Raw genomic sequence first — 15,367 nt, 5'->3', positions numbered from 1 at the left:
AGTCCAGTTAACCCAGGTAGTCGTATGCTTTAACATTATTTAGTGAGTTTGTAGTATTTAAGTACAACTGAAACCAGACATTTACATACACAGTGAGACACAGCTGTCATAGTGTGGCATTTAATTAAGTTCTCAAAAGCTTAACTGACATCTGAACTCTGACCCCACATCCCAGAGAAGTTAAAACAGAATCTGCATGGAGCAGAGAGGAGGAGGAAGTTCAAACTCTTCCATCAATTACAACAGATGAGGATCCGATCCCCAACTTCAACCTCTCTCTGCCCAGCTCTGACCAAACGTTCAGACAGAAACCTGAAGAGCAGCAGAAGCAAAGGAGATGGACCAGCAGAGCCGCCATCAACTGACGGAGTCACCCTGGATGTGTTATTGTGGAAGACCAGCTCTGCTGTTAGCATGTCATGACTGTCAAGACAGCAGAGGTCTTCAGTCAGAAGACTCTTCACATTCATTGGAAGACTGACTGCTACTGGAGATCCTCCCTCCTTCAGCATCCATAATTGTAGGAATTACTGTACAGCATGTTGGTGAACTTAACAGCTGCTTTTAAAGTACTTTATGAATAAATTCACACTGACAAAATTCTTTGAAGATATTTGACTAACATTGAGTTATGATAATATTTTCCCTTTGGGATGAAATAAAGCCACAGTTTATTTGTATTTTGTTTTATAGTAAGCTATAATTTTGTAACTATTGTAATGTTTCTTAATTAATGACAGAAAAGAAGTTTTACTAAGAGGCTTTTATTTAGTACAGACTGCCGACAATCACCTTAAGCCATAAATCAATAAGAAAAATAGAAAAACCTCTCAGACAATTTGGCCAATTATGAAATAAAAAGTTTCACTTTTAAGAGAGTTTACATATCAAACATGGATACAATCATTTACAGGATGAAAAGCAAGAAATTAAAACAGCACACTTAAATTACCACCTGGTGTATAGGAAAGTTTGTATTAACAAAAACAAGACTGAAAATGACCCACCACCTTCTACCCAACTATTGTTCAATAGACAGTGAGAGGCAAATTGAAGAAAACTGATGCTGCTGATTGATGGGATGGTGAACACATGATTCTGCAGCAGAGGACATTCTGAAAAGAAACATGACAGCATTAATAAGAGATGATCTTGCTGCTGAGGAGCCAAAGTGCAGTCAAGATAAAAACTGTTTCTGATCTACTTCTATGTTGTTTTCAGCTTCAACATTAAAAAAAAAAGCATTAGAAAAGTTTTGAAAAGTAATCAATCAAAAGTAATCTGACCTTGAAGATAGCCAAAACATGTTGGAACAGAATTTTACCAAACTTACAAATATCAATTATGAATAAACAGAATTTCTCAGTGAGGAAAACGTTGGTGATAATGAAATAATAGCTATTATTGTTACTATTTAACAAGTATATAGTAATTAACTTTATCTATATGATAATTTTACTGTGGCTCATCGGTTCTGACAGCAGGAACATGAGGAAACTTACCTGCCTGGGTTTCTGCAGTTACATGTTGGGCTCTGTAAAACACAACACAGCAACTGTTACTCATCTGAGGACTTTCTGATAGTCCAGGTTGATGTTCGGGGAAAAAAATATATATATTTCCCAGAATGTTCTACTGGGGACAATACTTTTCAGCAAAACATTTTTGGTTTTCTGACATGGTGATTGTATACCTGAACCATTTTCATTTATTTCAAAGTTGAGCACAACAGCAACAAATATTGAAAAAAATAAAAGCCGGAAACGTTGCTCTGCAGGTTCTGTAGATATCATTTAGGTATCGTCATCAGTGATGTGACATTCACGAACAATCCGACTCTTTTAACAGCTCTTTACTAAGAACGGCAGGTCTGACTGAGAGCTGTTCTTTGCTTATTATCATAACTTAACTTGCTAACAATGCTCTGTGCAGACTGCTCTTATAATATTTAATGAAAAATATATGTATTTAATCAACAAATAAATAAAACAGAGGAGAGTTCTGGTTTATGAGCACACAGTCTGGGTTTGTTTTTTTCGTGTCATGGCGGCTCTGCACTAGCTGGCGGCTACACTGACAGGCTTCATGCAGCAGGAGAGAGGATGAGGACGCTCCCTTCTCCCTGGTTTATTCTTCCTTGTTGCTCTTTGGTTAATGTGTATAGTCACATTAATTCTTATATTTAATAGTCCAGAGGAGGATTTGTGTTTTCTGCCACTGCATCTGTAGTCAACTTTTTCCTTCTACTTTCTGTTACATTTTTTAAAATTTTGTTTCAATATTACAAAAAGCACTAAAACATTATAAATACACACAACATTGATTTAAAAAGCTACACGGGTATTTAACAAGTATATTTTGAAATTTTATGTTTTATGAAAATATATACTATAACCTATAAGAACATACTTTGGTTATTTACTTATTACAGATGATTCAACTTTTTTGTGAACTTTATCTCCAAAAGCAATTAAAATAAAACTATATTATGGATAAGACGGTTTGTTATTTGAAAAATTAACATTTTCAAAATTGGATACTTTAAACAGCTCTTTGAAGTTAACTGATCCTGAAGAGCCATAAGCCCCGTCACTAATGGTCATACTTTTATCATAGAGGTTTAATGAATTAGATATAACAATATGTGGGTACATTTCCACAGGTTTAAATGATTGTTTTTATGAAACCATTGTTCTCCCAGCAGGTTTCTGTTGGTTGCAGTCATATGACCAGGCATGTCGCAGGGAGGGAAATCGAAAGCAAAACGGATTAAGCCAAATTCAGACTGAGGGGAATTCCTGGACTTTGGTTCTGATTCAAAAAAATATCTATTCCAGAAAGATTTTAAATGACCAACTCACCCCAATTGTAGTCGTTGGATGTTCCCGCATGATTAACTCTGCAGATGCATGTTTTGCCAGATTCTGGGGTGAAGGTGGCGCTCTTGGTCAGGTGGAAGTGCCAGTCCTGTTTGAAGGCCAGGTCGGTCTGCACGGGGTTGGGGAGTGTTGTGCCATCACACAGGAGGTCAATGGTGATGTCAGGGGGGTGGAAGTTGCTCACATGGCAGATCAGAGAGTTTTGCTTCCCGAACTCTCCAGGGTTACGGCTGTAGATCAGAACCTTGGGTGGAGCTGGAGGCAACAGGGCAAAAAATGGTCGTCATTTCACAGGATTATGGTAATTATTCACATTTCTTCTGCAAATAATTCCTTCTCAGTGTCTCAATTTAGACTTTGAGATAATGAAAAAGCTTCGTCAGACTGCTAACATATTAAATAAGTTCTCAATACAACCAGAGATCCTCAAAATCTTTACTTTTATTTCGCTTAAAAATCAAACCAGTGTTTCTATGACAGTTCAGACATTAAACCTTCACGTGTTCACAGAAGATCAATAATTTGGCGCAGAGAAGCAACGGTAGAAAAGAAAGAGTATTTGAAAATTACTTCACACTGTCGCCAGTAGGGGGAGATATTCAACAGTCTGCAATGTGGGAAAATCGAAACTAAACTCAAATCAAGCTTTTTCTATAATTATTTTATGCTTCATATTTGTCCTTGACTTCAATTCCCGCCAACATTGAAGCTTTCGGGAGAATTAACTAAAAGAAAAACATATTCTGCACATATATATTAATTATGTATATATATAATGTCAATTACAACTGCGTCTATATCGAGGCCTCATCAAGATCAAATCAACAAAAAGACACCAATAGTGTCGCCTAAAACGTTGTTACTGAACAGAACACGAAACTGTTGACAGCGTCAGAAGATCAATCCTGTAAATAGGAAATGTTTCTGATATTCTTCAGTGTGATGAAGACTATCACACTGTTTTATTCTATCCTGGCAGAATTAAACAGAAGATTTTGCTACTTACAAATTTTGCAGCTCACTGCGCAGAAAATAGCAACCAGAGCTGCGAGACACAGCAGCAGCTTCATCTTTCTTCTTCTTCGGGTGGCGGAAGGTTTGGAACAGAACCGGCTCTTTCTCCGTCCTCTGATCAATAAACAGAAAGTGCTTCAGCCTCGGGTTGAATACACATCAAATCCCGCCCACTCTGTGACCTTAACCAATCAGGAATTTTATATCCTGACGTTACCAGGTAAAATATGACCAAACACGTTTGCGTTAACTGTAGGCTGAGACGAGTTTTGGTAAACGGGTTAGGTGTTTCCGTGTTCTGAATTCTCCAGACAATGAACATAAAAACTAAACCTTTTGGGGTTTTCTGTTACAGTGTGAAAGTTGTAATTGAGTTCCTTTGTTTTCAAAAAAGGAAACGGTAGACTGAATGTGTTCTTTTTTGGATATTACCAAAACTTCCTTTTCTCTGGTAACTGGTTCCATAAACCCCATCCTCCCAGTAACCCAGTATTTCCAGTTCCAATTAACTCCCCAGCAAAGATAAAGAGTTTTAAAATAAAGATTCAACCTCTGTGTACACATTATACTCAGCAAAGTAATAGCCTCATTCATAATAATAATAAAAAGGCAATAAATGAATACATCACAGAAAAAGGCACAATAATTGATTAGCTGTAGACCACATTGTCTTCATGGAGTATGAAAACATCACATATGTATGAAAAGGCTGTTAATCAGAAGAAATATGCCAATAAGTTGGTAAGCTGTCAGAGGACTGGCAGTGGTGTTATAGCAAAGCCAAAGGGACGAGGATGGCATGAAGAGAAAGTCCACTTAAAAGAGATGAAGACTGAAGGCCTGAACTATCTGCTGTCAGTAGCTACAAATCTTCACACTTTGTTTTATCCTCAGATTCAAACCAACTGAGTGCCGGACCAGAGTCCTTTCAGCTCACTTAGTGTCATGGTCAGCAGAGTGAAAGGCTGCACTGGGGTCCAGCAGAACCAGCACTGAGGTTCTTCCACTCTGGCTCTTCCAAAAGAAAGCAGTCGGCATAGAATAGAAAAACTAAATCACAGCTATTAAATGAAAAGCAGAAAGGGTTTGTATACAGGACGTGATAAGCAAACCAAATTATCCAGGAGTGCAGCCAACGTTTCTACAGAAACTAAGTTCCTAAAACCAAAAATGGTTCACAAGTGAAACAGTGAGTAGATCATTTTATCCACATGTGGAAGAGCTGGTGCTATCTCTACCCAACCACTGATGGAAACCTGTTGGTGTCCCTGACAAGCTGTGAGTTGCTCTTGTTTTGACCTGGAGGACATGCAGCGCTGATTGTGCTGTGATTTTTAGCATCATTGGTACTGTAGGACAGAACTTTACACTATGGGCCTCATGATCAACTAGAATTATACATCTTTGTTGTTTAACGCCTCATTTGCTAAAAAAAACAAACAAACAAAAAAACAGAGCCAGTATGGTACAAGCTAACATATGAAGAGCTTAAGGAAAGAAATAAAATGGAATTGAGAAAGAGAATGATTCCTTTTTTTAAAAAACAAAATAAAAGAATGCTAAACCTTTGTGTTGCTCAGATTTCGATTTCACAAAGATAGCAAAAACAATGAAGGATAAAACTCTGCCACAAAGTTTCACTTTCTGTCTAAACTCAGAACGCTGCGATGATGTCATTGGATCAAACATGATGGTGTCTAATCTGGACACCCTCTCACTGCTCCATCTGACTGGGCGGAGCTTCTGCACCACTTTTACAGGCCTGGGTTTGGCACACACTCAGGAACGTTTGGGGATTTCCACTCGTTTGGTTTTATATAATAAAATGTCTAATTTAGTTTCGATTGTCTTTTAATACATGTAGGTCTAGGAGACATGTCACATGTCAAAATACAAATTTAACAACTCATCTTTCAATTTTCAGGTGTTTTTTTTTTAGGTTTTATCGGCTTTAGAGGCCTTTATTTGAGAGTGGTCAGACAGGAAAGCAAGTTCTGAAAGAGAGAGAAGACATAGGGCAAAGGTCATCGGGTCGGGACTCGAAGATGACAGCCATGTTGAGGATTAAACCTCACCAGCCAACAGCAAGTCAAGCAGCATTGTGTAGAAATACTGAACAAATAGGCGAGGTCCACTGGAGTACTACAAGCTAGCTCAGATTTGTTTGGGGGAAACTTGGGCTTAGAGGGTAGGACTCGCATCCTGAAAAGTTGTGGGTTCAATTGCAGCTTTTCTTCGTGGCACGTCGACGTGCCCGCGTGCAAGGCACTTAACCCCAAGTTGTCTGTATCTGTGTAGACGTGAGCGACTGAGTGAACATGTCTCCAGAGTAAAATGATTTAATTGGGTCGATTGACTAGAAAGTGATTTAAAGTATAATTTAATACCAACACTATATTGTGATCTGTAATAGCTTTAACAAAAAAATAAACAAAAGCAAACAAAAAACAGGTGCGTCTGTAATTCCACTGGAATCTGACCTGGACCCAGTTTAAGAACAAATCTGGTTTAACATCATCATGTGACCTAGAAGAACGCCTGGAGTGGCCTTCTCTCATCAGCAACCCAAAATATGAGAAAGTTGGGTAAAAACTTTTCTTTAGATGTGACACATAAGATACAGGATCTAGTGTAGATGCTGGATAATTTTTTTTTTTAAAAAGCTTTTTTTATTTTTACCTAAATGGGGCATTTCCAATGCATTAGCTCATACAGAAACATTGTTTTGTGATAGCTGCATCAGTTTATTTTACGATAAATGTGAATGGTTTCTTCAAGGAGATATAATTATGTAACTCTGACGAGAGCATGTCATTTGATTGCACATTGCTGCAGTGTTTCTTCTCATCACTTATTTCCAGCCAGAGAACCACTTTTAGTACTAATTATTTCATATAAAATGCAGAAACAATTGTTTCCATCTCAGTGTGATCACAGTTGATGAAGGCCACAAACAGCCTGACCAGAACTTTACTTTCATTTTTATCTGAATGTGTTCCAGCATCATATCCTGCTCACCCTGCCCAACTCTCAAACCTGCTCAGAAGAACCTTCAAAGTGCGACACCTTGTGGTCATTTTTGCAATCTGCATTATTCCATGAAAGCACAGAGCAGCTGTACATGGTTTCATTAGTTTATTAAGTTGTAGAAAACAGGAGCGCTGCAACACAGAGAGGAAGGCGATGAAGTGAACTCATGATGCTGCTGCTGCTGCTATGGTGACGGCCTCAGATTTCCCACTGCTCTGCGCTGCACATGACACATGAACAGAACCGTCCCTGGAACACACAGACAAGAATTCTCCACAACTCTGAACTGAACTGAACTGAACACACTGAGCTTCAGAGGACACACACCTTTTCATAGTGATCACAGCATCAATGCTGTGGTTCTCTTCACTGGGCTGCAGGTCTCTTAAAATAATCTGGATGTTAAATACAAACATGTGCAAGTAGTTAGATGCTGAATTATTATATATTTTTGTGAATTTGCACAAATTCTTGACCTTCTGTGAAAATGTGCAGCTGCGTCACAGACTTTTTCCAGTCGACAATATCAAACTACAAAGTACTAAAACTCACCTGAATACAAAGCTACAATTCTGATTACCTTGGATAGTTTTTGGGGCTGCTGCGTGGCAACCCTCTGATAAACCTCCAGGCAGAGGGAGGACAGTCTGCCCTGGGCAGAGAAGGTGTGGTGTCTGCGCGCAGGAAGGGGAGTTCCCACAGGAAGGAGAATGCTAAACATCTCAGCTCCCGATTCATCCACTTCCTGCAGCACATAGCAGAACACTTTCATCCTAATCCTCATTTTATAGAAGTGAATGAAAGAGGATGTCTTTTGCTTTATATCTTTATTTTCCATCTCAAACAATAAAATAACTAATTCCATAGACTCCACTATTTTAAGAGGGAAAATGAGTCACTACTTGACTTGCTGTTTCTGTTTTGGAATGTTGTCACAATATGACAATATTTTATCCACTTTATATATAGTAATATATATAAATGTCATATTCCAAAGGGAAAGCCATCCATGCTGTGCAGACTGCTAAGTGCAGACGACTCAATTGGCTGAGGATACCTTCAGGAGGATGTCAGCAGCAGAAACATCCACGGCAACAGACTCCTCCTCCGGGGCCAGGCCGTCCCGGCCAACCAGAAGCCCCGCCTCCATGGCCGCTCCCACAGCAATCACCTCATCCGGAGGCGCCGAGTTCAGCAGCTCCACGTCCGGGAACATCTCACGGATCATTTGTTGGAGGCGAGGGATCCTGGACGATCCGCCACAGAGAACCACCTAAAACAAAAATGGCCGCCCAACTGCCAGAATTCAGATTTACAGATGCTCAGCAGGCAAGCGGTGGTAAACAAGCTGGTTTTTCAGAGTGGAAAGTTGAGTGGAAAGAGAAATGGTGCTAGAAGCACTTATTAGGATCCAACTATGCAAACAATAAAAGAACTGTGTGAAACTGTGAATGCCTCGCAGCATGAACAGACCAAACACCTAGCTAGGTACTAGTCAGGTTTAGTAGTAAACGTCTTAAGCGCAACTGATAACCAAATAAGGTCATTTTTCCCTAATTGATCAAAATTAATATAATCTTTGAAGTACATCACAACATTTTATTTTTTCTCTCAACATGAACCTGTTATTTTTTGATGTGCTTTGCATGAAGCTGTGCCTGGGTCAGCCTGTCTCACCTTGTTGATGTCTCCGGCAGAGAGTCCCGCCTCGTCCAGCAGCGACCTGATTGGCTGGATGCTTTTGTTGAACAGTGTGGAGCAGAGCAGCTCAAATCGAGCTCTGTGGGAAACGAACCAAAAGGTCAAAGCATAATGAAATTAAACAAATATAAACTTTCCCATGACGCCCTCGCTGACAGCTCACCTAGAAACGGTGCACTCAAAGTCTACGCCATCATGCAGAGAATCAACGAAGCAGTTGGCTGATCCCAAGGAGGACAGAGAGTGCTTGGCCATGTCTGCACTGTTCATGAGCTTCAGCAGTGCCCGCGGGTTACTGCTCACATCGTGTTTAAAGGTTCTGCACAACAACACAGACGGCTTAGCCCGGTGAAAACCAGCTTGGTTCAACGCTGTGCTACTGGACCCTCAACTACTGAGAAATCATTCCATCCTGGAGGCCTGGACTCTGTTAAAGTTTTACATTTTACCTAGTCGCTAACGTTTGCCTGTGATGTATGTAGTGTACCAGTTTACCAGAAATGGTCTGCGCTGTGAGAGAAGGGTCCATTAAAATGAGGCAATTGTTAATATTAATTTAATATTTGAAAGTGTAACCAACAGACTGAGCAGCTTCCTTCACTGCCGTCACTAAAACTACAGGCAGACTACAATTCTAAAACAGAGCAGAAAATCAACATTATCATTCACTCCTTCTGTTTACTGTTTAGAAATTCTACCATAGGGAATCCAAGTGAGTAGGAGAAAGCCCAAACTGTTCTGTAAACCAGAATTTTTTTTATGGAATTGCACAGGAAGGCAACAGCCAGGCTAGCGACATCTGGCTGCCATGACGGCTGAGAAAAACTGTCCAGAGAAAAGAGGTTCCTGGTATCTAAAGCAACTCTCAATATTTCCTATATTATACAGATGCCCTCTGGAATTATGGGAACATCTCCAGTCCTAAGGACCTGGTGGTGATGTTGAGATGCAAGTTCTTATTGATTTGAAATATTTCTGTTATTAGCTTATTAACCCATCAAGATTTAACCTTCAACCTTAGCATAACACAAAGATACAGACCCACATTTTACAAATTATCAAAAAGATAATTATTTTGGTCATAAGATTCTAAAAGTGAAACTAACACTATAAAGATTCACTATCCTATATTGCTGGCCTGATATAATATTTTGAGCTTTCATTTCAGTAAGTGTTTATTTCAGCATGAGCAAAAATAAACACTTGATATGCATCATTCTGATCAAAGGAACTTCAAAATAAAAGCCATTAACTGAACGTTCTTCTCTGTGTTTAATGGACCTGACTTGTGTTGTTGTTTGTGACGGCAGCTACCGTTTGAACTCTGAGGCCAGGTGCTGGGCCAGGGCCTGGGTGAAGCTCTCCCCTCCGATGCTGTGGTCCGTCCGGGTGGTGACCACCCGCAGCATCCCCCCGTTCACCTGCAGCAGCGTCACACTCAGGGACGTCCCTCCAAGTTTATACACCAGGACGTGACTGGGACAAAACCACAAGGCCAAACATCAACACACACTCTACCCATGAGGAAGACGATCCATTTAGAATTCAGATCAGACTCAGTAAGCTTAACCTCATCAGAACTCAAGTCATTTCAGCACAGCTCAGATAAATGAAGAGGCTGAGCAGCAGCCAGTGACGCCCGAAGCAATTTAGCTTTTAAGAACGACTGTGGAGGGACCCTCACTGGCCACTTTATTAGGTACCCCTGCTTAATTGCTTGTTAAAACAGATGTCTAATCAGCCTTTTGAATTTTCCTCTGTTGTTTTCCAGGCGTTCTGCAGACGTTTCCGCCCTGTACCTGTTCCCAGAGGAGTAGTCCTGTCCCACGTTATAGGCCAGCAGAGCAGCAGCAGGTTCATGGATCATCCTCAAAACATGGAAGCCTGCAGCTTCAGCTGCCTCTCTGCAAAACAACATTTTGAAGCATATTCCAGAAAACTTCCAGACTGTTTTGCCTACTAAACTACAGCAGTTAAATCTACTGCTGTCAATTAAAGAAAGATGAACACCATGAATTTGTCCCCCGAAGCCATAAAGCTTGGTGAAAAACAGTAATGAAATGGAAATTAATGAAGAAAAAAAAAATTCTTACCTCAAACTACGCTTCTGAGCATGTGCAAACTCAAAGGGAACAGTAATAACGGTGTCAGTGACATCAGAGCCCAGAGCTGACTGAGCCGTTTCTGGGGAAAAGCAAAGGAGTCAGCTGATTGGCTGTTGGGTACAGACAGGGTGCGTTTAATTTACGCTACCTTTCATCTTCTTGAAGATGAGCTTTGCAACATCCTCTGGTGCCACAAGCTCTGTATGCTCTCCACAGGTGATCTCATAATATGGCATCTGCTCTCTGTTGATAACCTGCAGATACCAACCACAAGTCAGATGGAGTTTCAGCTTTGTCTTTCTTGGCAAAGCAATTTTAGGAAAGAAACCAAAGTCCTATTCCAAGTAGAGAGTGGCAGAAGACATAAAAATAATGATAAGTAAAAAATTTATCACCCGTCAAAAAAAGAAGGAAACAGGTGAATGTGTGCCTGATGATGGGATGTTTTACATGACAGTAGCTAGCATAGCACAAGTCAATTGATGATAATAGATGATAAAACTGGTCTGTTGTTTCTTTTAATGTTTTTGTCACTCTAGCTCTTATGTGGGTTGAAGAGTGGCATATGATGGAAAAGTTTAAATAATGAGAAAAATCAATAACCAAAAAATAAATACACAAATAGACTTTTTTCTCTTAATGTGGCTGCCACAACGTACCTTGCATTTGGTCTCTGCTTTATGTATTTGTGTCACAGGATCATCAAACCTAAACCATCAAGACACAGAAAAGAACTCTATTATTGTCCAGAGCTCTTGTCAAGCAGCCGTTCTTCCCCTCAGTCCAGCTAAATAAAGCTCGTTACATAACCTTCGCTGAAAAGACGACTTCAAAATGTTCAATAAATATTCATCACAGAAAATTATTTGTCATTTCTAAAGAACTGCAGGTTTTTTTCTGTTTCAGGCTTTTAAATAAACAATATATATATATATATATATATATATATATATATATATATATATATATATATATATATATACACATATATATATATACACACACCTCACTGATAGTTGATACTGCTCAAATCTGTTAGATATATACATTAAAAAAGGAAGAAAAAAGTGATTGCTGTAGCTTTATAGGTTTATAGGGCAATTAATGTGGGAGATTTTGAGTTTTAATTCATTTAATAATAATTCAGATTTTGGCCTGCAGGTCTGATCAGAGCCATTGTTCTACTGAAGCTACATAAGCTGCAACAAAACACTCCTCTGGTGACCTACCTTCTCCCCAGAACCTGCTTCACCTTAACAACTGTGTTGGCTGCGTTTCGGACCTGACCTTGCTTTGCTGCTATTCCCACAATCTGCAAACGAACAAACAGCCCACATGGAATCAGCAAGACTGACACGGCTTCAGAACACCAGAAAAGACACAAAAAGGATTCTGTTGGCAATAATTTTAGGAGAGTAAATAAGATTGAAATAATGAAAATCAGATTGAAATGACTCACCTGCTCAGTATCTCTGTAGCCCACCACAGCTGGAGTGACTCTGTCTCCTGCATCGTTAGCCACCACATCAGCACGCCCATCCTAAGACACACATTTTACTACATTAAAACAAAAAGTAAAAACAGGAAACAAAGAAGACATCCTTATGGGGTCCGGCAGGCTTATAACACACTGGGGGGACCCTGTGTCAGAAGTGTAGCTTGAGTATATTTCAAGAAATAATCTGATGACAAAAATACTTTGATACAATGAGGTTTTATGAGCTTAGTGAGCTAAGCTTTTGAAACCAAAGCAAGGGGAACAGGATAGAATACTTTGACAGGAGGCAGCGACAGTAAAGAGGACGAGGATTTGAAAAGATATGAGAGTTAATCAGCTCTAGGGACCAAGAGGAGCCCTTGCCTGCACACTGCTGGATAATGTACTAGTTGCACATTGAACAGAATTATGGACACATTGTACACATGTAGTGGCTGCTGGTCATCTTCTACACAGATGTTATTCAGTCTGTCCCCTTTTTGTCCAGAACTGTGTGGTTTGGCTCATCCACAAAGAGGACAAGTCCAAACTGTAGAGACCAATCAGGTCTGCAGAGAGGGTCAGCAGGACTGACCAGCCCTCCATCCAGGACTGGAACAGGTCAAGGGTCAGGCAAAGGAAAACTTGCATCTCTGCTAACCCCACACATCCCGGAGAAAAAACTGTTCAGATTTTTATTTTCAGGCTGACGCGATAGAGTAAAAATCCGCCATTCATTATTTCTAACACACATATACATACATATATACACAGACATATATATATATATGCATACATACATACATACGATATACATATGTGTGTGTGTGTGTGTGTGTGTGTGTGTGTGTGTGTGTGTGTGTGTGTGTATGTTAAATGCATTCACTGAGAGCAAAGCAGAGATGCAGTCAAATTTCTTTTGTGTGCACAAACTTGGCAAATAAAGCAAATTCGGATAAATATGTATCTGTTATTACAGGTAGGTTAAAAGTATGAATATGAATGTGTAGATCATATAACATCATCATATAGATTATAGACTTTATACATATATAAACAGCATTAGTTCGCTGGAAGCTGTTATGGATAACAAATTATAGGTAGTAATATTTACAGACAGCTTATAGGTAGAATATATAGTCAATCAAATAAATGAGGTAAATGATCAGATTTAAGAAATATTCACTTCCGCCTAACTCCTTATTGAACTAGAAATGAATGATTTTTATTTTTCGTCAACTTCAACAACGAACCTGGGTTTATTTTTTTAAGCATACATGTTTCAAAATTAAAACGTTATGTAGTAATTAAGAACACATTACCACGATAAGCTGAATGCCTTATTAAAAAGTAAAGGTAATAACATGACAGACTGAAGCAGTGACTGACGGAACTACCCTCCCAACACGGCGACCTCGTCGACGTGTGGAACTGCTAGCGTGTAGACATTATATAGCTCCCCTCTGAGCTGAACTTGGCGGGTCTTCCACAAACCTGGACCCCCTCGCTCCTCTCTGATCGTCTAGCCTCTTGGTTCTCCCAACTTATCTTCTCCTCTGAAAGACCACTAGACTGCTGCTGCTAACGCTTACATTTTACCACGACGCCATCCATCATTACCGGAACTGACATCAATGCTCGTCCTCTCCGCAAACAGCAACGTGAAGCTCAGCTCTGAAAGATTTTAAGTGGTAAAAGACTGCAAGCCGCTCACCTTAAACACGGCCACACAGGCACAAGTATAACCAAAATGAATCCCAATCGCAGACATGCTGGAAAACATAGACTTCCTCTTCTTCTTCTTTAGGAGTTTACCGGCGGTTTAACTTGCACTACCGCCTCCCTCTGGTTTTGTTGTGCATTACTGCCCACGTGCCACTTACATAATCATTGTACATTCCTTGTCTTTCCACTTTAGTATTCTTTATATTATCTTAGTCTAGTTGCCTTTAATAAACAATAAACGCAGCATATTCCTCTCCCTCTCATATTCACTGGATGTTCTGCTGTTTTGTTTTTCATTGGCTACTTTCCCATAAGTAGTTTCAAAACTAGGCTGCAGTCAGTGGCCAAAAATCTACACACCCATGTTAAAATGGCAGGTTTGCAATCACAAAATGAGTAAAATATTTTTGAAACGTTTTGCACTACAGTGCAGAATTAAAATTGATTTTCTTGAAAATAAAGTGATTGAGGCAGCATTTATAGCAACTGTAAAATCTGACCTATGTTTGGACTTTTCTGATTCAGCCAAACTTCCTTAATTATCAAAAATATTTACTACATCTAAATGTTCAACATGTATGTTAGATCCAGTCACTGACCGAATTATTTAAGGAAGTATGCCCTTTGATTAATGTCCAGAATTTAGATATGATTACTCAATCCTTATATATACCACAGGTTTTTAGGATTGGTGTCATTGCATGTATTTATGAGACAATACAGCTATAAGGCAAGCTAATGGATCTAGGCAGTTCATTAGCTTGATTTCAGGTCTTCCAGAGGGGCTGAGAGTGAATAGATCATGGTGGCTTCATTCATGAAGAGCCTTGTCAGCGACGGACTTTGGCTCGCAGAGGATCTTACCATCCTTCAATGGTGAGAGCACTCTTATAATATATTTTTGTGTTTTGGCCTGATTCCTTATAAGGCAAAGAGAAGATTTACACTTGTTATGTGTCAAAAATATAAATGGAATGAGAAACAAGAAAAAAAATTCCTTTAAAGTGACGAAGTTTGCATTTAGTTCGTTGAACCACACTGAAGTGATTAAAATGCTTTCTGTGGTTGTGACAAAAGACACCAAATGAAACAGCTTGTGGGTTCATTTGCTAAAAACTCTCACAGTTCTCATGGCACACGGTTCTGACAATATTCTTGTCTTTTGATATTTCCATGAAGACAAAAAAATATATAATTTTGATGTCTGAAAATGTTTTTAATTGAAATTCATGTTTTTTGTGGATTGTTTGATTAAATGCCAAGATCAATGTCAAGTAGACACTTTTCTGTTCTCACTGGCCGACTGAGACACATAATAGTGAACTTTTACTATGGCCATATGTTACACTTAACACCATTATTTTGTGCTCAGACTAGAACTTGCCACTCAAAGATATGATGACACATTATCCAAAGACTGTACATAAAGAAAACTG

At 39.3% G+C, this 15,367-nt stretch overlaps 2 protein-coding genes across 3 annotated transcripts; both read right to left on the bottom strand.

Moving 5' to 3' along the window:
- Positions 1 to 745: 745 nt before the first annotated feature.
- Positions 746 to 4,024, bottom strand: LOC102228909 (beta-2-microglobulin-like). Of its 2 annotated transcripts, none has more exons than XM_005808131.2 (4): positions 3,886 to 4,024; positions 2,862 to 3,134; positions 1,503 to 1,534; positions 746 to 1,115 (listed from the first exon to the last, which is right to left on the bottom strand). In XM_005808131.2, exons 1-3 carry the CDS (start codon positions 3,947 to 3,949, stop codon positions 1,521 to 1,523), a joined length of 351 nt encoding a protein of 116 aa, XP_005808188.1. In that variant the 5' UTR covers positions 3,950 to 4,024; the 3' UTR covers positions 746 to 1,115; positions 1,503 to 1,520. The 2 variants fall into 2 exon arrangements, with proteins under 2 accessions (XP_005808188.1, XP_023205923.1); XM_023350155.1 differs by having other exon boundaries at positions 1,507 to 1,534.
- Positions 4,025 to 7,013: 2,989 nt separating this feature from the next.
- On the bottom strand, positions 7,014 to 14,018 carry hspa14 (heat shock protein family A (Hsp70) member 14). Its single transcript, XM_023350154.1, has 14 exons — positions 13,921 to 14,018; positions 12,189 to 12,269; positions 11,959 to 12,041; positions 11,389 to 11,437; positions 10,878 to 10,983; positions 10,718 to 10,808; positions 10,424 to 10,528; positions 9,939 to 10,100; positions 8,788 to 8,943; positions 8,601 to 8,703; positions 7,981 to 8,196; positions 7,504 to 7,668; positions 7,251 to 7,318; positions 7,014 to 7,172 (listed from the first exon to the last, which is right to left on the bottom strand). The coding sequence occupies exons 1-14, from the start codon at positions 13,987 to 13,989 to the stop codon at positions 7,088 to 7,090; spliced, it is 1,539 nt and encodes a 512-aa protein (XP_023205922.1). The 5' UTR covers positions 13,990 to 14,018; the 3' UTR covers positions 7,014 to 7,087.
- Positions 14,019 to 15,367: the final 1,349 nt, after the last annotated feature.

The sequence above is a fragment of the Xiphophorus maculatus genome, chromosome 17 (genome assembly GCF_002775205.1).
Source record: "Xiphophorus maculatus strain JP 163 A chromosome 17, X_maculatus-5.0-male, whole genome shotgun sequence".
In the NCBI taxonomy this organism is placed as follows: Eukaryota; Metazoa; Chordata; class Actinopteri; order Cyprinodontiformes; family Poeciliidae; genus Xiphophorus; species Xiphophorus maculatus.
Note: the sequence above shows the minus strand (reverse complement) of the source record. Positions and strands in the feature narration are given on the sequence as shown.

Excerpts from the sequence above, each read along its gene's own strand:
- LOC102228909 (XM_005808131.2), bottom strand. The coding sequence starts at position 3,949 with ATGAAGCTGCTGCTGTGTCTCGCAGCTCTGGTTGCTATTTTCTGCGCA. Across the intron at positions 3,135-3,885 it reads CGCAGTGAGCTGCAAAATTT|CTCCACCCAAGGTTCTGATC; the intron begins GTAAGTAGCAAA and ends TGTTGCCTCCAG.
- hspa14 (XM_023350154.1), bottom strand. The coding sequence starts at position 13,989 with ATGTTTTCCAGCATGTCTGCGATTGGGATTCATTTTGGTTATACTTGT. Across the intron at positions 10,809-10,877 it reads CATCTTCAAGAAGATGAAAG|AAACGGCTCAGTCAGCTCTG; the intron begins GTAGCGTAAATT and ends GCTTTTCCCCAG. Across the intron at positions 7,669-7,980 it reads CTGCTGACATCCTCCTGAAG|GAAGTGGATGAATCGGGAGC; the intron begins GTATCCTCAGCC and ends TATGTGCTGCAG.